Genomic DNA, 21,713 nt, shown 5'->3' on the forward strand with positions numbered 1-21,713 from the left:
TTTATGATGAATGAAGATAATGTCACTGATTTAAATGTAAGTGCACACATTTAAAATTATTCACAGGAAAGAAAAAACATGTTTATTTTGACATATACTACAAAGTATTTACTGTAATTAGTTAATTAAATTAAGTTTCCTTATTGCTGGCACTATTCTTTGTTAAATTTTATATTTAGAAAATTATTTAAATTAAATGTATTAAAGATGGTTCTGAAAAATAAAATAAAAATTTAAACATCTACATCTGAAAATATAATCTTATTATATATTACCTGTATTAGGCAATGATTGCGTTTGAATTCAAGGTCAAACTTCTGTTCTTCTAAAGCCAACAAGTGATCTTCAAGTTCTTGTAACTCCTTTTCTTCCAATTCTACTTTCCTTAATTTTTCTATTTTTTTAAATTCTTCTTTGAGTTTTTCCTCTTGCTTTAGTCTCTCAGTCTCAAGAGTCTGGAAATCACTCCCCTTGACGTGTCCAAATATAATTCCTTTATCAAGCGTTTTCAAAAAGTCTTCCATTATCAAAATCTAATGATGACTTTCTGAAAAATTACACATTAGATTACTTTGACACCTTAAATAAACCATTTTATATACATGTAACAACCAATTGCCACTAGGATAAGACATACAGTTTATGAAACTAGATATTTAAGTATATTTTGGCATTTTGACAACTAAAGTAATTTTTAATGGCTTTGGTTAAATTTTACAGGTTGTTGACTTTTTTGTATGAACAAGGAGAGTGCCAGTTTGCCACTATGGCTGGTTTAGGTGCTAAATCTTTAGGCATTACCATGTTACCTAGTAGTCAAACTAAAAAATATTGGATTTTTAATCCTATAGGAAAGACTATGAAGCTTCTAGAAAATGGTTTAAACCGGTCAGTCTAAAATAAAACTGAAGGTTGCCATTGTGCTTAACTGGGAAAAAGGTGAATAAATCAACAATTTACAAATATGTTGTGTCTGAATGTTGTTACTTACTGAGGATTAATTGAATACTCTTACTATGTGATTTTATTGTTATTTGGTGAGCTTGATGGTTATTTTGTAACTATGCAATTAAATAGTTAATAAATTAACCTAGATTATAATAAATAATAATACTAAATACTAATAAATAACACCAGATTTTTATATCACCTACTGTCAGATTTTTTTATTTTTTGGTATTAGATGTATTTAGCATTGTGCACATTTCGAGGGGAGATGAGGAGATGATGCACAACTTTTTTAAAAATAGTAAACATTAATATAATAAAAGAGGTCATAAAAAAAAAAAAAAAAAAAAAAAAAAAAAAAAAAAAAAAAAAAAACAGTAATGGATAGAAAGTATGGAAAAGATAAAATTGACTTGTTTAAGGACGACTTGGAGAGGCAAGACTGGACCAAACTTTACCAAAGTTCTGTTGAAGATAAGTTTCTTTATTTTTACAACTTGCTCAAGTATTATTTTGATTTCATTTTCCTCTGATTAAAATTACAAAAGGAAACCAAAATAAAGAGTGGGTAGATGATGAAATTGTTAATGAGCATGATAAGCTTATTGACATGCATCAGCAGTATAGGAAAGATAAGAGTAATATAAATCTTAAAAAAACTATGAAAGCACATAAGAAATATCTCAAAAAATTGTTATGTAATTAAAAAGGATGGTATTCTTATAGAGGATCCATACAAAGTTGCAAATATTTTTAATAAAAATTTTTTTGAAATGGTTGATACTTATGTTATCCCTAATCTAAGTAAAAATGATGTTCAAACAGAGGATTTGATTACAGCAAGTAACAGAATTCAGATTTATTTGTAACACAATTGATGATAAGACTCTACATAAGATAATTGATTCAATAAAACCTAAGTGGTCAGCAGGGTATGATGACATACCCATGAAAATTGTTAAGGAAGCGAAATTACCACTAATTAAACCTCTTTTACACGTAATTAATGCATCACTCATAACTGGAATATATCCTTCTCAATTAAAAGTTTCAAAAGTAATACCAGTAAATAAAAAGGGGATTGTACTGATCCTCTTAACTACAGACCATTGGCTATTCAACCATCCTTATCTAAAATATTTGAAAAGTGTGTGCTGATTTAATTAGTTGACTATTCTGAAAACAATAAATTACTTGACATTGATCAACATGGATACAGGAAAAATAGATCCACATTAACAGCATTAATAAATTATATTGAACACATTTTAGAGAACTTAGATGAGGGATACAACATTGTTGGCGCCTTCCTAGATTTGACCAAGAGTAATCAAGAGGAAGGCTCAAGAGGAACTCAGGAAAGCGGCCTGGTGAATAAGTCTCCGACTTAAACCAGGGGTGGAGGAGGGACCGCTGGGCTTCGGCCAACCATCTCATCTCTCTCTCTCTCTCTCTCCCTCTCTCCCCCTCTCTCTCTCTCTCTCCCCTCCCTCCCCCTCTCTCCCCCTCCCCCTCCCTCTCCCCCCCCCTCTCTCTCTCTTTATATATATATATATATATATATATATATATATATATATATATATATATATATATATATAGAACAGTATTATATGTAAAGTATAATGAGACTAAATTACCACAACTACATGTTCATGATTATAATACTAGAAACAAAAAAAAACTTTAATCAAACAACATAATAAGGAAAAATTTAAGCAAAGCCCAACTTATATGGGAATTAAGTTTATGGTGAACCTGCCAGGTAGCATCAGGAATGAAAACAGTAGTGTTAAATTCAAAAATAAATTAAAACAGTTTTTAATTGTTTTATCATGTTATAACTTTGAAGAGTTTTACTCCCAGAGCCATGTATTTTGATTTTGATTTTTGAAGTCTAGTGGAATTAATTATGATTTGGTAATAAAAACGATTTAAATAATTTTAAACCTATTTTCAACTATGTTAAAATTTTGAAAATAATCCACATTAAAAGGATTGTATATATGTGCAACTAATATAACATCACCTTTAATTTATTTATTAAGAATGACGCATTCATGTACATTTTATGTATGTCTTGAATAAAGATATTATTGATTGATTGACTTGAGGGGCTGGAAAATTCATTTATATCCATCCGCCAGTCTGTCCAAATTATATCTTGGAACAAACTTACCTAATTATGAAATTTTGCATAAAACTTATTTTATTATTTTTATATGTGACTCCGTTGAGTTTTGGCTAACCATAAAACAAGCATTTTTACATTTGTCTTTTGGGTAACCATGATGGCAGTTAACAAGAAAATCATAAATAAAATGTTTTAAATAAACAGAGTAAATCATTTTACATTTCAACATGTACTGAGGTTCCTTTGTTGTACTGGCTGGTAAGACTTTCATTACATTCGGTTTGGTTCTTCAGTACTGAGTTTCTGGGTTTATTTGTTACTTTTCATATCAAAAGCATCTTTACATAATTATCAGTACACATATAGTTTATATAAAGTATAAAAACAACATATATAATAAAAATATAAATGATAATCTAAAACATGTACAAGGCAAAAACCAGAGACATAAGACGTTTTAATTATCATAAACAGTGAGATGATTTAAAATTATTACATTTTAACGGACCAAAATTGAAATAATTTATTTGTATATCCCTACAACACATACAGGGTGAGGCAGTGAAACGGCACGATTTTGTAAAACCACCAAAGATTTATTTACAAGTAAAATCATAATGGTTGAACATGGATCTCAAGTACAAGAGTGGAAATTAAAGATTTAACTTAAAAACAATCATTTTTTAAATATGGTGTCAGTGAGGTGTCGTCCTTGGTTTTGCACACATTGTCTAAGCCTGAGATGAAATTGTCCCATGACGTTTCGTAGCATCTGTACTGGAATGTTGTTAATTTCCTGTCGAATTCGCTCCTTCAGGTCTTCTTTTGTTCTTGGTGGATTTTCCTGGAAGACTTTGCACTTGAGGTAGCCCCAAAGAAAAAAGTCTGGTGCCGTCAGATCTGGTGAACGGGCAGGCCAGGGGAAATCGTCATTCCTGCTGATTAGACGTCGTGGAAATGCAAGTCTGAGCAATTCCATTGAGACATTAGCAGTATGGCTTGTTGCACCATCTTGCTGGAAGAGTGTTTCAGCATCTGGATCATGTCGATCAATTCCAGGCAGACCAAAAATGGTCAACATGTCAGCATAACGTCCAGAGTTTACCGTCACTGTGTTTGCCATCTTCATCTTCAAAAAAATAGGGCCCCACGATTCCACGAGATGACATTGCGCACCAGACTGTTACTTTTTCAGAATGGAGAGGTTTTTCATGAAGTTCTTGCGGGTTATCTGAGGACCAATATCTGAAGTTTTGCTTATTTACGTACCCACTAAGATGAAAGTGGGCTTCATCACTCATCCATAAGTTATGCACTCTTTCTTCATTTCGTTCAATAACGTTAAGCATTGACTGGCAAAAGCGTATACGGTTATTGTAGTCAATTGGTTTAAGGGCTTGCACTACCTGAATTTTGTATGGATGATAGTGAAGGTCACTCTTCAAAATCCGTCTTACTGATCGATTGCTGAGACCAAGTTCGGCGCTGTGCCGTCTCGCGGATTTTCGCGGACTTCGTCCCAACGCTTCGCGCACACGATTAATGTTCTCGGGTGTCCGGATTGTTTTTGTGCTGCCGCCTCTTTTCTTTGTTGTGCTAGCAGTATCTTCAAAGGTTTTAACCCAAAGGAGAATGGCTTTCCTTGATGGCACGGGAGCCCGTGGCGGCAGGTTGAATTCACGACGAAAGGCGCGTTGAGCACCAACCACACTATCCGCGTTTTTGTAATATGCCTTTACGGCATATGCACGTTGCGCACTCGACCAACGCTCCATGGCTACTGAAACTTCCACCACTCTAGACGCCCAAGGTCACTTCCCCCACTCTCGCAACCCCCCTCCGCGCCCTACAACCACTATCGAAATCGTGCCGTTTCACTGCCTCACCCTGTACGTGTCTAAAAGTCACATTAATACAGATCTGGAATGTTGCTAGCACCACACCCTATTGCAATGTTATTTTTCGATTTACCAATAGTTTTAGTACCGTGAAAATTACCTATTTTTTCTTTTTAAATGCAAAATAGGAAATTTTCACACGAGGAATAATTTTATTCTGAGTTAATTATTATAGCTACATCTTCCCCGCTTGTGAAGAGCTCTGCTGGTTTTTGATCTCCTAACATTTTTCACAAATTATTTTCCATGTGGTTCAAGCACATAAACTGATTATAAACACATAAAAAAAAAATTTAGTTTTTGTTGTCTGATTTTCTTGGAAATAATGTACATCTTCCACATGCTCGGACATTGGCAGCAAGAGGGTGGGCCTGGTTCCATCTTAGCCACTTTAGCTGCTTTGGTCTTATTTCCCTTGGTAGGTTTTTTGTGATGGCCCTTCATCTGATTTTGTAAATTTGTCAAGGAAGTAACAACATTCCGAACAAATTCAACCTTTTCATAGCATTGTCTGTACTGTTTGTTGTATACATAACAAATGAATTAATTCCATCCAGCAATGTCAAGGACTCTAAAAAAATACAATAAAAAAACACACGGTTGCATTTACGAGCAACACTACAAGTTAGCACACATTTTGTCCACAGTGTCGACTCCGGCTTTCGTCATGTTAAAAAAATTATATGATTTCAGGTTTGAAATCATCTCCAGTGCTTTCATCAATGTTACATGATTAAGGATGCATACCTATATATAAGCTAATTATTCTTTTCTTTTTAGGGACATCAGAAAAATTGTCATGTTTTCTCTGTAACCTTTGACTTATATTTACAAATCCTTTGGAACAAAGGGTTTATTGAGACAGGTTGTGAAACCTCTGAACTTGCATAGTACTCGAGAGGCTGTTCACAAAATTTAAAACAGACAGACAGAAATGGGCTTACAATCTTCCATCAAAACACAGATAGAATAAAAAATAAGATTGACAGACGACTCAACCATAATGCTTTCACGCAATGTCCCCTGATTTACTAATTTGTTACTGAACATGGCCAGAACAATATTGAGATGGCTAAACCACTGGGCTTAGTGACTACAGTTTGGTTTTCATCTTTTTTGTACCATAGTTCTAATTCTTTATGCTGAATCGCGGGTAGGAAGTAGGCTCCTGTTAACTAGACGCGGTGCGTGGACATTGTTTGTTTAGTTGAACCGGTAATCAGCTGATCGGTCTAAGTTCCGACCCGGCAAGCCTGGGAGAGGGACAGAAGTAAGTCAGTCAAGTCTTGAAGCCACGACGAGAAGGTGTACCGGTCGAAGCTGAAGTTTTCTTTCTTTCTCTAACCCAATAGTTGGGATTTAGAGTAATTATTTATCGCGGGTAAATTCAATTTCAAGTATTTAAATTTTTAGTGCGTTTTATTTTGCGATCTTGCCTCCGTAATCTTCAAAGTAGTAAGTCCCGTACCAGCGTATAGTTTAATATCTTTTATTTAATAATTACTGTAAATTAAAATTTCTAAAGTTTCCCGTCTGAAAAATTTTAATTCAATTTTTTTTGAAGTATTGTGAATTAAATTTTGGTCATAAAGTAAATATCAAGTTTTGTGTTATATTAAATTTTGAGTATTTTGAGAAGAGAACTTTTATTTTGTTTTGTTAATTTAAACCATTTTTGGAGAAGTATACATTTTAGTTTAATTTAATTTAATACCTTTTAATCAGACTTCTTAATTAGATTTGTTCGATTGAGTGAATTTTGAAGAAAAATTGAATCAAAAGTTTGTAAACTTTGTAAACTTTTGGGTGAACTTAAATTTCGGAATAAAGCAAGTATTTCCGAAAAGTTGTTTAATTTATAAAGTATTTGCTCCATATAAATTTAAAATAATATGTGCTATAATAACGGTACATAATTTGCGCGAATCTGCTATTTCTTTTTGAGCATAAACTTGTACAACAGGTTATTTACAGGAAAGAACTTGTAAACTGGTATAAACTTGTATAATTCATGAAAGTGTGTGTAACTTGTATAAGACTTGTATGAACTTGAACATTGTGTATAAACCTGCATAATTTTGTGTAGTGAGTAAGACTTAGGACTTAGAATAATATTGTGAGTTTGGAATATTTGATTTATTTTAAGAAAATTATTTTAAAATAAAAATGGAGCTAGCGCATGTGGATCTGTTGCTCAAAAAGGAATTATATTTGAAATAAAATTTTATGGGCGGAAATGCTTCTGAAAGCGACACCGTTAGAATTTTAGAAAAATGTCGAGGTCCCTTCGAAGTTAAATATAAGGGCCAGTGCTAGTAACCGGAAGGGGTTATAAAATAATTATGGTTATTTATTTATTTATTTATTTTTGTACAATAGCTACAGGAACATTATCCCAAAACAGCTATATTGAAAACAAGATATTGCAAGATATTGCTGTTATGAAAGGTTCAAGAACAATGAGGGCAGGAGATAGGAATATTGTTGAGAGAGCGTCCTGTGTAAATTGTAAAAAGGTCCGGATGTAATCAAGCTGGAATTACTCGGCCCCTTGTAAAAGTATTTGTTCAGAAGAGTCCGTATCGTAAAGTTTAATTTACAAGTGAACCCGATAAGTGAAAGCGAAAGTGACTCTGATAAGTGAAAACTAAGTGGGGCCCGATAAGTGAAAGAGTTTATGACACGGCAGTAAAGATAGGACTGGGCAATATGATTGAATATTTTCATGTGAAATGCTTATCGGAAATAACAAGGAAATATTGATCCTGGTAAAATGTGTTTTTTGTTTTAAAATAAAGATAGCTTGTTTTCTTTTTTTTTTAGGTGCATAAAGTATTAACAAATAATAAGGTACAATTTCTAAATTAAAATTTAAATACAAAATGTGAAATTTTAGAACTCAATAAACATTAACTCCCCGCGCAAAGGTCAGTATGTTTTATTTTCAGGACAATTATATTGTTGAAAAGGGAATTGAAGATGGGTCTAAAAACAATAAAAATGACAATATAATTTATTTCTAAATTAACTTCAAGAATTGATTATATACTTATGTATTAATTTGGCCCAAAACACAAAACAAGTTAAGTATGAGAGTCCAGTAGTTTATTATAATTAATACAAATAAATATTGGAATATAAAAGGGTGATGTGATGACGTTTTTATTTCAGCAATTGTATGGCTAAGATGAGAAGATCATAATATAAAATGCCAGTGTAAGTGTGTGATAGGAATGTGGTTGTAAACCATGTAATTTTCAGGGACAATGAATGGCATAAATGGTGTATGAAAGTAAATACACAGATGTATTCTGATGTATTGTGATTATATCATGGAGATATATTTCTTCCCTGTTCCTTCAAATGTAGAAGGACAGGGTAAATTTTGGTAATGTTGTGGTGTTGTTGTCCCCTGTTCCTTCCAATAGAGAAGGACAGGGTAATATTTTTTTGGTATACAATGAGTTGTATTGATAGTGATATTTCTTCCCTGTTCCTTCAAATGTAGAAGGACAGGGTAATATTGTTTTTTTATCACTATATGAGGTTTATTGTGTGTAAACAATTGATTATTGTGCCATTGTAATCCCTGTAAATTGATTGTATTGTAATTAACAACATCTGGTAATGGTTTTACATTCGTGACACTGGCGCAGGGCGTACAATAAGAACACCGTGAAAGACTGACAGCCATACAATTATACGGAGGGAATATTTTGTAAAAGGAATGTCCTCCAAGAGCTCAATGCCTCGCTGGCTGAAATTGTTATTAGATTGGAGGAGCAGGTAGCAGTGCTATTAGCGAACCAGAGCCAGCCAACCACGAGATCAACGAGGCCGCCGCACTGCACCGGCCGCACAATCATTGGAGAAGCTACCTGCCTCGACTCCTCACCTACCACATCCTCTTGCGATGGCTACCTGGGGAGCCACACTGGACGTCGGACACTCCTACCACATCACCCCTCGGACTACACATCACAGCCTCCACGTAGTGATAACTACAAAAGAATTGTTATTTAAAAGTGTGCATGTGGAGGGATATTATTTGTACTTAGTCCGGGATGAGTGTTTAAAGGTTTAGGTTCCTACCGTGATTGCAGCTTCGGGCTAGGGAAAATATGTACCATAGTTCTAATTCTTTACGCTGAATCGCGGTAGGAAGTTGGCTCCTGTTTAACTAGACGCGGTGCGTGGACATTGTTTGTTTAGTTGAACCGGTAATCAGCTGATCGGTCTACATTCCGACCCGGCAAGCCTGGAGAGGGGACAGAAGTAAGTCAGTCAAGTCTTGAAGCCACGACGAGAAGGTGTAACCGGTCGATAGCTGAAGTTTTCTTTCTCTAACCCAATAGTTGGGATTTAGAGTAATTATTTATCGCGGGTAAATTCAATTTCAAGTATTTACATTTTTTAGTGCGTTTTATTTTGCGATCTGCCTCCGTAATCTTCAAAGTAGTAAGTCCCGTACCAGCGTATAGTTAATATCTTTTATTTAATAATACTGTAAATTAAAATTTCTAAAGTTTCCCGTCTGAAAATTTAATTCAATTTTTTGAAGTATTGTGAATTAAATTTTGGTCATAAAGTAAATATCAAGTTTTGTGTTATATTAATTTTGAGTATTTTTTGAGAAGAGAACTTTTATTTTGTTTTTTGTTAATTTAAACCATTTTTGGAGAAGTATACATTTTAGTTTAATTTTAATTTTAATACCTTTTAATCAGACTCTTAATTAGATTTGTTCGATTGAGTGAATTTTGAAGAAAATTGAATCAAAAGTTTGTAAACTTTGTAAACTTTTGGGTGAACTTAAATTTCGGAAATAAAACAAGTATTTCCGAAAAGTTGTTTAATTTATAAAGTATTTGCTCCATATAAATTTAAAATATATGTGCTATAATAACGTACATAATTTGCGCGAATCTGCTATTTCTTTTTGAGCATAAACTTGTACAACAGGTTATTTACAGGAAAGAACTTGTAAACTGGTATAAACTTGTATAATTCATGAAAGTGTGGTGTAACTTGTATAAGACTTGTATGAACTTGAACATTGTGTATAAACCTGCATAATTTTTGTGTAGTGAGTAAGACTTAGGACTTAGAATAATATTGTGAGTTTGGAATATTTGATTTATTTTAAGGAAAAAATTATTTTAAAATAAAAATGGAGCTAGCGCATGTGGATCTGTTGCTCAAAAAGGAATTATATTTGAAATAAAATTTTATGGGCGGAAATGCTTCTGAAAGCGACACCGTTAGAATTTTAGAAAAATGTCGAGGTCCCTTCGGAAGTTAAATATAAGGGCCAGTGCTAGTAACCGAAAGGGGGTTATAAAATAATTATGGTTATTTATTTATTTATTTATTTTTGTACAATAGCTACAGGAACATTATCCCAAAACAGCTATATTGAAAACAAGATATTGCAAGATATTGCTGTTATGAAAGGTTCAAGAACAATGAGGGCAGGAGATAGGAATATTGTTGAGAGCGTCCTGTGTAAAATTGTAAAAAGGTCCGGATGTAATCAAGCTGGAATAACTCGGCCCCTTGTAAAAGTATTTGTTCAGTAAGAGTCCGTATCGTAAAGTTTAATTACAAGTGAAACCCGATAAGTGAAAGCGAAGTGACTCTGATAAGTGAAAACTAAGTGGGCCCGATAAGTGAAAAGAGTTTATGACACGGCAGTAAAGATAGGACTGGGCAATATGATTGAATATTTTCATGTGAAATGCTTATCGGAAATAACAAGGAAAATATTGATCCTGGTAAAATGTGTTTTTTGTTTTAAAATAAAGATAGCTTGTTTTCTTTTTTTTTTTTAGGTGCATAAAGTATTAACAAATAATAAGGTACAATTTCTAAATTAAAATTTAAATACAAAATGTGAAATTTTAGAACTCAATAAACATTAACTCCCCGCCCCCGCGCAAAAGGTCAGTATGTTTTATATTTCAGGGACAATTATATTGTTGAAAAGGAATTGAAGATGGGTCTAAAAACAATAAAATGACAATATAATTTATTTCTAAATTAACTTCAAGAATTGATTATATACTTATGTATTAATTTGGCCCAAAACACAAAACAAGTTAAGTATGAGAGTCCAGTAGTTTATTATAATAATACAAATAAATATTGGAATATAAAAGGGTGATGTGATGACGTTTTTTATTTCAGCAATTGTATGGCTAAGATGAGAAATCATAATATAAAATGCCAGTGTAAGTGTGTGTGATAGGAATGTGGTTGTAAACCATGTAATTTTCAGGGACAATTGAATGGCATTAAATGGTGTATGAAAGTAAATACACAGATGTATTCTGATGTATTGTGATATATCATGAGATATATTTTCTTCCCTGTTCCTTCAAATGTAGAAGGACAGGGGTAATTTTGGTAATGTTGTGGTGTTGTTGTCCCCTGTTCCTTCCAATAGAGAAGGACAGGGTAATATTTTTTGGTATACAATGAGTTGTATTGATAGTGATATTTCTTCCCTGTTCCTTCAAATGTAGAAGGACAGGGTAATATTGTTTTTTTATCACTATATGAGGTTTTATTGTGTGTAAACAATTGATTATTTGTGCCATTGTAATCCCTGTAAATTGATTGTATTGTAATTAACAACATCTGGTAATGGTTTACAATTCGTGACACTGGCGCAGGCGTACAATAAGAACACCGTGAAAGACTGACAGCCATACAATTATACGGAGGGGAATATTTTGTAAAAGGAATGTCCTCCAAGAGCTCAATGCCTCGCTGGCTGAAATTGTTATTAGATTGGAGGAGGCAGGTAGCAGTGCTATTAGCGAACCAGAGCCAGCCAACCACGAGATCAACGAGGCCGCCGCACTGCACCGGCCGCACAATCATTGGAGAAGCTACCTGCCTCGACTCCTCACCTACCACATCCCTCTGCGATGGCTACCTGGGGAGCCACACTGGACGTCGGACACTCCTAACCACATCACCCCTCGGACTACACATCACAGCCTCCACGTATTGATAAGTACAAAAGAATTGTTATTTAAAAGTGTGCATGTGGAGGGATATTATTGTACTTAGTCCGGGATGAGTGTTTAAAGGTTTAGGTTCCTACCGTGATTGCAGCTTCGGGCTAGGGAAAATATGTACCATAGTTCTAATTCTTTATGCTGAATCGCGGTAGGAAGTAGGCTCCTGTTTAACTAGACGCGGTGCGTGGACATTGTTTGTTTAGTTTGAACCGGTTAATCAGCTGATCGGTCTACGTTCCGACCCGGCAAGCCTGGAGAGGGACAGAAGTAAGTCAGTCAAGTCTTGAAGCACGACGAGAAGGTGTTAACCGGTCCGAAGCTGAAGTTTTCTTTCTCTAACCCAATAGTTGGGATTTAGAGTAATTATTTATCGCGGGTAAATTCAATTTCAAGTATTTAAATTTTTAGTGCGTTTTATTTTGCGATCTGCCTCTCCGTAATCTTCAAAGTAGTAAGTCCCGTACCAGCGTATAGTTAATAACCTTTTATTTTATAATACTGCAATTAAAATTTCTAAAGTTTCCCGTCTGAAAATTTAATTCAATTTTTTGAAGTATTGTGAATTAAATTTTGGTCATAAAGTAAATATCAAGTTTTGTGTTATATTAATTTTGAGTATTTTGAGAAGAGAACTTTTATTTTGTTTTGTTAATTTAAACCATTTTTGGAGAAGTATACATTTTAGTTTAATTTTAATTTTAATACCTTTTAATCAGACTCTTAATTAGATTTGTTCGATTGAGTGAATTTTGAAGAAAATTGAATCAAAAGTTTGTAAACTTTGTAAACTTTTGGGTGAACTTAAATTTCGGAATAAAGCAAGTATTTCCGAAAAGTTGTTTAATTTATAAAGTATTTGCTCCATATAAATTTAAAATATATGTGCTATAATAACGGTACATTTTTGTCGTCAGAATATCCTAAAGGGTGGAGTGGCTATTTATAAACACATCAGCTTGGAGAATGAAATAGAATTGTTGAATATTAAAAATATAAGCATTCCTTTAATATGTGAGGTATCAGCAGTCACAATCAAACTTAATTAGATGGAAACTATTTACCAACTAGGAATTTACCGTCCACCAAAAAATGACAAACAATCTTATACTACTGCGCTGTGTACTCTTTCCTCAGTGCTCAACATGTGGATATCTCAGGATAATATTATTATTGTCATGGGAGACTTCAACGTAGATTCCATCATCCCATCTCCTGGAGGAAGACAGCTTGTGGAACTTCTGGCGACCTACAACATCCATAGGTTGGATCTCCCTCCTACACGATTCACTAACACCAGCAGCACCTCATAGACATCTTCTGTATTTCTGCTGAGCATAAAATTATGTAAATATCCAAATCACTAATACCAGAATCTAAAATCACACTGGGCAACTATGTACATTAAATTTCAAGATGAAGAGGACGCTTAAAATTTCATCAACAGGCAGATGCATAAATAGTAACTCCTTGGAAAATCTAAGGATCTTCCTCTCGTTGCAGTCCTGGAAAGATGTCTTGGAATGTAACAACTTGAACAGAGCATATGGTGTATTTTTAATGATTATCACCCTAGCTCTTAACACTACTTGTCCATTAAGGAAACTCCGACAGAGACCAAACGTCTCAGTAAAGCATATGTTCGATGCTGAAGCAAGTCACCTCAAGAAACAATTTCTTACTGCACTAGATACTTATACACTAAGTGGACGAAAAAAAAAATCATCTGAATTAAAGAAATTGTATGACTTAAAACTTAGGACCCTCAGGAAAGAGGCATGTGCTGCTTTTATTGCTGATTCTGACAACATGTCCAAAGCAGTTTGGAGAGTGATCAATAGTGAGAGGAAAGGCAAAGCTGAGCTGGCGGACATTAGACGCCTAGAGTTTGGAGATTTATAGTTGACTGAACCTGTTGATATTGCCAACCAATTTAACTCCTACTTTACCACTATTGCAGAGGAGACATTGAAGGTGAATCCAGGAGAGGGTGGACATCGCTTTCAGTTCAAAGACTGGGAGGTGGAGAGTCCCACGTCAACATGGGCGACAACATCTGGGAAAGAGCTACTTGGGATTATCTCTTCAATGAAAAGCAAGACATCTGCTAGCCTGGACGATTTCTCTTCAGTGATGCTGAAGTACTGCCGTTATGAATTATTGACTCTATTGTTACATGTTTGCAATCTCAGCCTTGGCCAGGGTCTATTTCTGAGTAAAATGAAGACCTCTAAAATTGTACCCCTACATAAGAAGGGCAGGAGACATAAGTTAGAAAACTACAGAGCCATTTCGTTGGTGCCTACATTATCCAAGTTGATAAGAGAAAATAATACTGGCAAGAATATCGGTCCATCTGGAGGCAAATAACTTACTTTTATCAAGGCAACATGGATTCACCCAGCAAAAGTCTACTACAACTGCACTCATAGATCTTGTAGAACACATGATAAATAAGATCGAGGAGGGTGAAAGCGTCATAGGTTTCTACTTGGACTTAAAAAAGGTCTTTGATTACTTGGATCATGCAATGATACTGACTAAGCTTGAATACTTGGGCTTTAGGAAAACTGCTTTGTCATAGTTTGCAAACTATTTGAAGGATCGAGACCAACTGGTTGAACTTGAGCAGAGCATGAAAGGAATAAAGGTCTCGTATAGATCCAATAGACTCCCTGTAAAGAGAGGTGTACTACAGGGTTCTGCCCTAGGGCCTGTTCTGTTTGTCCTCTTTACATCTGACTTTCCAGCATACATGAAACCCTACAGTAACACTATAATGTATGCCGATGATACGGTTTTTTTTATTTTTGGAAAGAATAGATAGGCACTTGAAGTACAGTCATACATCGCATTGAGTGTTGCTGTTGAGTCCTGTGCAGTGAACGACCTTGTTTATAACGAATCAAAGACGAAAGCAATGACTCTTGGCAGCTTGAAAGAACAATTGTCAGGATTCCCCAACCTTGACTCTGTAAATTCAGTGGAGCATCTTGGTGTTGTGGTCGACAACAGAATATCGTGGATGGACCATGTTGATAAACTGTGCGGCAGACTGAGTAGTGCCATCTTTGCAGTTAGAAGAATCAAGCACGTCGGCACAGAGGATACAGTGAAAACAGCTTACAACTCTCTGCTCGAGCCCTATCTCAGATATGGCATTTGTCTTGTGGGGCGCTACGGCAAGTGGCAATCTGGAGCGTGTTCTCATCATTCAAAAAAAGGTTATAAGAATACTGGCTGATCTTGACTGGAGAGACAGCTGCAGGAGTGCTTTTAAAGAAATGGGAATACTGACATCCTCAAGACAACTGCAGCGCCACATGGACACTCACACCTACCAAACCAGGAATGCCACAGACTTTGCTCTGCCGATTCACCACAGTAGTCGCTTTCAATCAAAGCCTGACACAATCAAGAGAGCTGACCCAATTATCTTTAAGAAAAAACTTCAAGCTTGGTGGCTCCAACAACCGTTCTACACCATAAGTGAATTTCTGGACTGGCCAAATTTTACTATGTAAAGCAAGTTCTGGACTGAAATTACCATTACAAATGTATTATATTAAGTGACACCATTTTCAATCTTGAAGATTGTAAAATAAAGATATTCTCTCTCTCTCTATTCTTTCTAAGCATACCCACAAAGCTAAACTTTTTATTTTGAAGTCAGTGGCGCACTACTGTACCAATTGTTAGTGGTAATATTCCTACCACTATCAGGTAAAGGTTAAATTAATCTGAAAACATCTTTGGCAGACTTTAATAATTTATAAAGTCCAACAGACTGTTTAGCAGGATATATCTCCATATTCAAAGTATATCATGTCTTTGCATAACAGAGTATGAATTTTCAAACCATATCGTGCTGGTTTGCTGGGAATATATTGTTTAAAACAGCAGCTAATTGTTCATCAACTGTACAGTATTCTGATAATAAAAAAATACTTTCACAATTTACAATAAATTTATTGAAAAATACTCAAACTGGGACCAAGTTGTCTAGTTTTTTGCGGCTATTGTAGTCATTGATAGTATTAAATCTCAAACAGTGTAAGATAAACAAAAATCTGTTTAGAGACATTGCTGTAGAAAATAACTCTATATATTCTCAGAGATCTAAAAAAAACTGTTTGCCGCCACAAAAGGAACCAGCAAACAATAGACCAATTATTCATTGTATTTGATTTTTATCAGTAAGTCTTTGATTCATGTAGTTAGGCTGAACTTTAGCTATATAAATGTTGATAACATTTTGATCTGTTATTCTATGTTATCAATCAGAACATTCAATTGGCGTTCTTTGCAGAAGGCATTGTATCTGGTAAGTGAATAAGAATATTTTGATTTCTTGTGCGAGTGTTCTGATTTGAAGGAAACTTATGCCACTTAGTAGTTTTGTCTTTACCTACAAAATATTCACAATATTCTTCATTGTTGTCAGGTATTGGATGTTCCTTTTCTTCACTGTCTGACTGTTCAGATTCACTGTTATGAACTGGTTGATTTTGTTCATAATTCTTTTTCTCCATCAGATGAATCATTCACTTCATTTTCATTACTAGGTTCAACCAATAATTTGTATATTCTCTGTTGGTGCAGGTTGTTCATGGCCTATTTCTATAAATTATCATTATTTACAATATAAATATTTCAAATAATCATTTATTATAACAAAATCAAAACTGTATGAACGCATAATTATGTGGAGTGTTGACAGCACCCCAAGGGACAATATTCACAACAACGTCAAAACATAACCTCAACAACTATTGAGTAGCAGCTGAGCACAAAGACAGTAATGTAATGGGAAGGTACAAGGTCAGCAGGACTGCCAACCTCTAAGCCAAAATTTCCCTCATTTTACATTACTGGGGTGCTGTGAATACCCCATGTATATGCTATAGGAATATAGACAAGATAGAGTTTGATGATCGTGTATGTTCCTCCATGGAATTTAGTTAAACATTAGGAAGGCCTATAACTCAGGGTGATATCTCTAGAATGAATTCAGGTATTAACTAGAAATGTTGTGTAGTTTGCTTAGCTTATCAAAAAATGTTCTAGTAAAATTCTTCTGACTGTATATATCTGTGTGAGTGCCTGTTTTGCACTGGATATCTCAAGAAAGATATAGAACAATGGACTGACCTACCTTGTAACAAATTAGGTTCTAGTTTAAATTTTCTAGTATGTTGCTGTCTACTGATACAATATTACTGTAAATAAATGTTACCAACACTTATTCAATACTTCAACATATATTAAATAATACATTTTTCCATAATTTTATCCTAATTTAAGAAAAAATCTATTAAAAAGCATTTAGAGATAAAAAATTAAAATTTTCTTTATTGCAGTTTTACAATTTTTACAAATAGACTACAAGTGTTAATAATCAGGGAGAGATAAATAGAATCAATAATAAAATAAAATTATATTACCATTTGCTCCCACATTCATTCCACAGGTTTAGACACACACTTAAACATTCACCAAAATTTAACCCAATATCACGATTTTTCAACAAAGGAGTTGCCTTTAGGATGAGGAATTCCGATGGAAATGCTTTCAGATTATTTGTAGGCGAGGACAAAATTGATTCAGCCATTGCCACTAATTTCCTGAAATTATGATTGATTCTCACGTTGATTTCTCAAAACATATCAATAAGGTACCTGGTAAGTTAAACAGCAGTATATTTGTTATTAAGAGGCTTGCACAGTTTCTTGATGAGAATGTCCTCCTCACAGCATATTTTGGCTGTCTATATCTGTATTTGTCATATACAATTGTATTTGGGGTGCTGAAACAAAAAAACAAAACAAAATTTTTTCGTATGCAAAAAATTTATTAGGTGATTTTTGGAGTGAAAAATTCTGATTCCTGAGGATTTTTTTAAAAAAACCAAGCATATTACTTTGCAATAAAATTGTTTAATGCCATTCCTCCAGAGCTTAGGTCAGAGTCGGATCTGTTTTTGTTGGAGGAGACTTAGAACATTTTTATTCTGTTCAGGATGTTACAGTAGAGTATTATGCCCAACTGCCCAATATGTAAAATAGTGATACTCTAATATATCAAATACTTAAATAGTATATCTGATATTTAATATTGTTTACACTGTAAGCAGGTACTTTTTATAGTAAATCTTAAGTCAACTATTATAATAGATAAATAATATTGATTTGACCTTTTTCAATGCCATATATATATATATATATATATATATATATATATATATATATATATATATATATATATATATAATTGGATGACAATAAAAGATTTTGACTTTGACCATCCAAAATATAAAAATGGCGAAACCACCAGCACAAGGTGGACACAATTTCCCACATCTCGACTTTCTAAAAATAATAGAAAAAGTAGTTCTTGAAAACTTCTCCTTCACCTACGGAAAAACAAACTACAGTAGAGTCCCGTTAATTCGACCTAATTAGGACCGAGCCCTATTCGGATTATGTGATTGTTCGGATTAGCCAGAATTACAGAAAAATACGGTTTTAAACTTGAGATGGGTCTATTTTGTTATAGAATTATCAACATTGTTTATTAAAACATGTTTTCTGACTGTTGCATTGTATTTCTTGACAAATAAACGTGTTTGCGAATACTAAGCACATTTACCGTATTTAGTGTGAGAGTTCTATTGTTAAGCAATGTGAGCGTACTGGATATTGTACGGGTCCACGCGTTCAATAGTTGTACGAAACTACGCGTCATCCAATAGACTCCTCAATGCGACAGAAGACAATAACTGAATTTATGTCTTTTAACAATTAATATTGTACTCAATAATAATATCAGTACTGTACGTCCAATTTTTGTTTGATTTCACTTCTTAATACAGTAATTTAACTCATACTTAACCTATAAGTTTCAATTTGGTACTGTATTTAACTTCATTATTTATGTACTTTACCGTACACAATTTGTCTTAATAAAATATTGTATGTCTATTTAATTAAAGTTTTCTTTGTTTATGTACGAAATGATGCACCCATTCTCATTTTTTAAGTAATTAGTTCCTATAACTCTTCATTATCGTTATAAATAATTCCTCCTGGACCTGTTCGGATTAACCGACGTTCGGATTACACGTGTTCGGATTAGCGGGACTCCACTGTACTCACAAACCAATAGCATTAGTTTCTAAAAGGAAGGTCAACTGCCACTGCTCTGATAAAATTCACAGCACACATAATTAACAAACTAGAAGCGGGAAAGAAAGTAAAAAGCCTTATTTCTAGGCTTTAATAAAGCTTTTGACTGTCAGTCATAGCAGATTACTTATCAAATTAAGAGCTCTACATGTCACAGGGACAACAGAAAAATTATTTCACAGTTATCTACGTGACAAGAAACAGCTCATTGAGACACAGTACATAAGTAACAACACCAAACAAAAAATCAAGTCAGAAATCGTCAGAGTATGTTGAGGAGTTCCCCAAGGCTTCTACAGACAAACGACCTGCCAAGCAAGTTACTGAACTCCTGCAATACAGTAAATGTATGGTGAAGGTACAGCTTTCACACTGGTACATAGATCACTGAAATCACTCATCAGAAACACTACCAAACAATACTGTACAACAAACGAACTAGTCCTTAACCTGGGATCAGTCCCGCTGTTAGGTTGAATCTAAAAATTTTAGTATATAATGGCTAGATTTATGGGGGGTCAGCTGTTTGCCAAGGTCACTAGTCTGAATGCAAAGCAATAATTTACTTGGGGTTGGGGATACACACAGACGTTGTGGAGGGGTGGTTAGTTAGGCACGAAAAACAAAATGGCTGACTGACTACAGTCTCTAGTGAAGTGTCTCCCAAGAAAGTAGTGTTTTAAAGTGGTAATACCCCAACAAATTATTATTACTTGCACATAAATCTTACCTTGGAACACTTGTAAGTAATCAACATTATATTATCATCAAGAAACAACTTAAAAAAAAAAAATTACACAAGCAACTGACACTGCCAATCTTGTAGTCAGTAATTCACTTTCAAGAACAAAATAACTTCTTCTTATAGCAACTTCATTGTAATAAACTACATTTAATTTTATCCTTAACAAGATCGCAGTAGTAATAATAAAACAAAAGGTTGACTGTGACGTCGCAGAAATTGCCAACACATAAGCGACTAAACACGTCACTGTTATCTTAATACCATCAAGACAACCTCACAGGCGCTACACCATATGTGACAAGGCTGCTGACCCAGATACCGTGTCAGCAGTGCTACACCATATGTAACAAGGCCGCTGACCCAGATACCGCATCAGCAGTGCTTATGCTACGACAACACCTTTTAGCTGACTGCAGTACAACTAACACTGTACTGCTTCTATCTGGCTGACAAGGAGTTGATTACCCATAAATCAAACACATTTATTTTCAACCTCTGACTAATTCTGACCACTAGAAGTCTGCCAAATCTAGTATAAAAAACAGCTTCCTTTATTGATTTGACATATTTTTACCCTGACCACTAGAAGTCTGCCAAATCTAGAATAAAAAACAGTAGAACTCATGTACTGCAGTATTATAAACAACAATAATTATCAAGAGCTTGCAATCCTATAATTAAAATTCACAGTGAAATCTTGGCTATAATTTACCATTTATTAATTTATAGTAGTAATAACTTCTTTTCCCCCTAATATAAACTGGACTATCCTTTTTATATAATGGCACCAACAAACTTTCCCTGCGGTGAGTGTGGTATTGGAGTCAAATACGCTGGTATAAAGTGCACAGGCCACTGCCTACTGTGGTACCATGCTGCATGTGTCAATATACCTGAGAGAAAACTTACAAAAATGACCAAGTCAGATGTTAAATTATGGACTTGTACTAAATGCACAACAGTTAAGACTCTTGATAACCCCTCTGTAGAGGAAGATGCTCCTTCACCAAAGAAAACCAGTCAGATACCAGAGCTTGAGGAGGTGAAATCAAAATTAAAAGAACACGAAACGCAAGAACGTGACCTGGAAACGTCATTGACTTTAGCTGCAGAGGCTGGAAATGCTCTGTTGCTGGAAAATTACCAACTTAAGCAAGACTACCAGAACATACAATCCCATAACTCTATCCTAAAAGCAAACCTGGCTAGTATGGAAGCTAAATTGGAAGATCTGCTAGCTAATGAGGAAAAATATATCAATAAAATCGAGGCTCTCCAGGTAAAACTGCAGGACACTCTTCTACAACTGGAAAAAAGTAAACTGCAACAAGTAGAACTACAAAACATCTTTGAAGAACACGATCAAACTCAAGGCCACCTTATTTTACAGTACTCAGAAAAGATAAGCATTTTGGAGAAATCCCTTTTAAAACTGAACGATGAAAAACATCATCTACAAGAAATAGCTAATGAGACCCCAACACCAAAATGCTATGACACTTCGGAAACTCAAACATTCGATGGATATCTTACTAACTACTTTGACCACACCACTCCTCTTGGAAGTAGCACAGCTAAGAAAGAGGCAAGAAGAAATGGAGCACACAGTAAGGGAACTAGCTGATAAGCTCAAAAACAATCCCAACCCGGAACAGCATAAGATTAAAATGGTCCCTTGCCCTGTCTGCAGTAAAACAAATAAAGACAAGCAAAAACCAAAGAGCCAATCTTATACCAGCATTAAAAAACCTAAACATTTTGGTAAAAAAGAAAATTTGT

At 34.5% G+C, this 21,713-nt stretch overlaps 1 protein-coding gene across 7 annotated transcripts in view; it reads right to left on the minus strand.

The window, feature by feature from the left end:
• Nucleotides 1-21,713, minus strand: part of LOC124354102 — a 78,907-nt gene that overhangs the window by 29,714 nt on the left and 27,480 nt on the right. For 5 of the 7 annotated variants that reach the window (XM_046804310.1, XM_046804312.1, XM_046804315.1 and 2 more), the window contains 2 exons: nucleotides 17,684-17,811; nucleotides 276-547 (listed from right to left, as the gene is read on the minus strand). In XM_046804310.1, coding sequence (XP_046660266.1) covers nucleotides 276-524 — 249 coding nt within the window. In that variant the 5' untranslated portion in view covers nucleotides 525-547; nucleotides 17,684-17,811. The remainder of the gene's footprint in view (nucleotides 1-275; nucleotides 548-17,683; nucleotides 17,812-21,713) is intronic. The other 2 variants (XM_046804314.1, XM_046804313.1) reach the window with 1 other exon arrangement.

This window comes from Homalodisca vitripennis, chromosome 2 (assembly GCF_021130785.1).
Source record: "Homalodisca vitripennis isolate AUS2020 chromosome 2, UT_GWSS_2.1, whole genome shotgun sequence".
NCBI lineage: Eukaryota > Metazoa > Arthropoda > Insecta > Hemiptera > Cicadellidae > Homalodisca > Homalodisca vitripennis.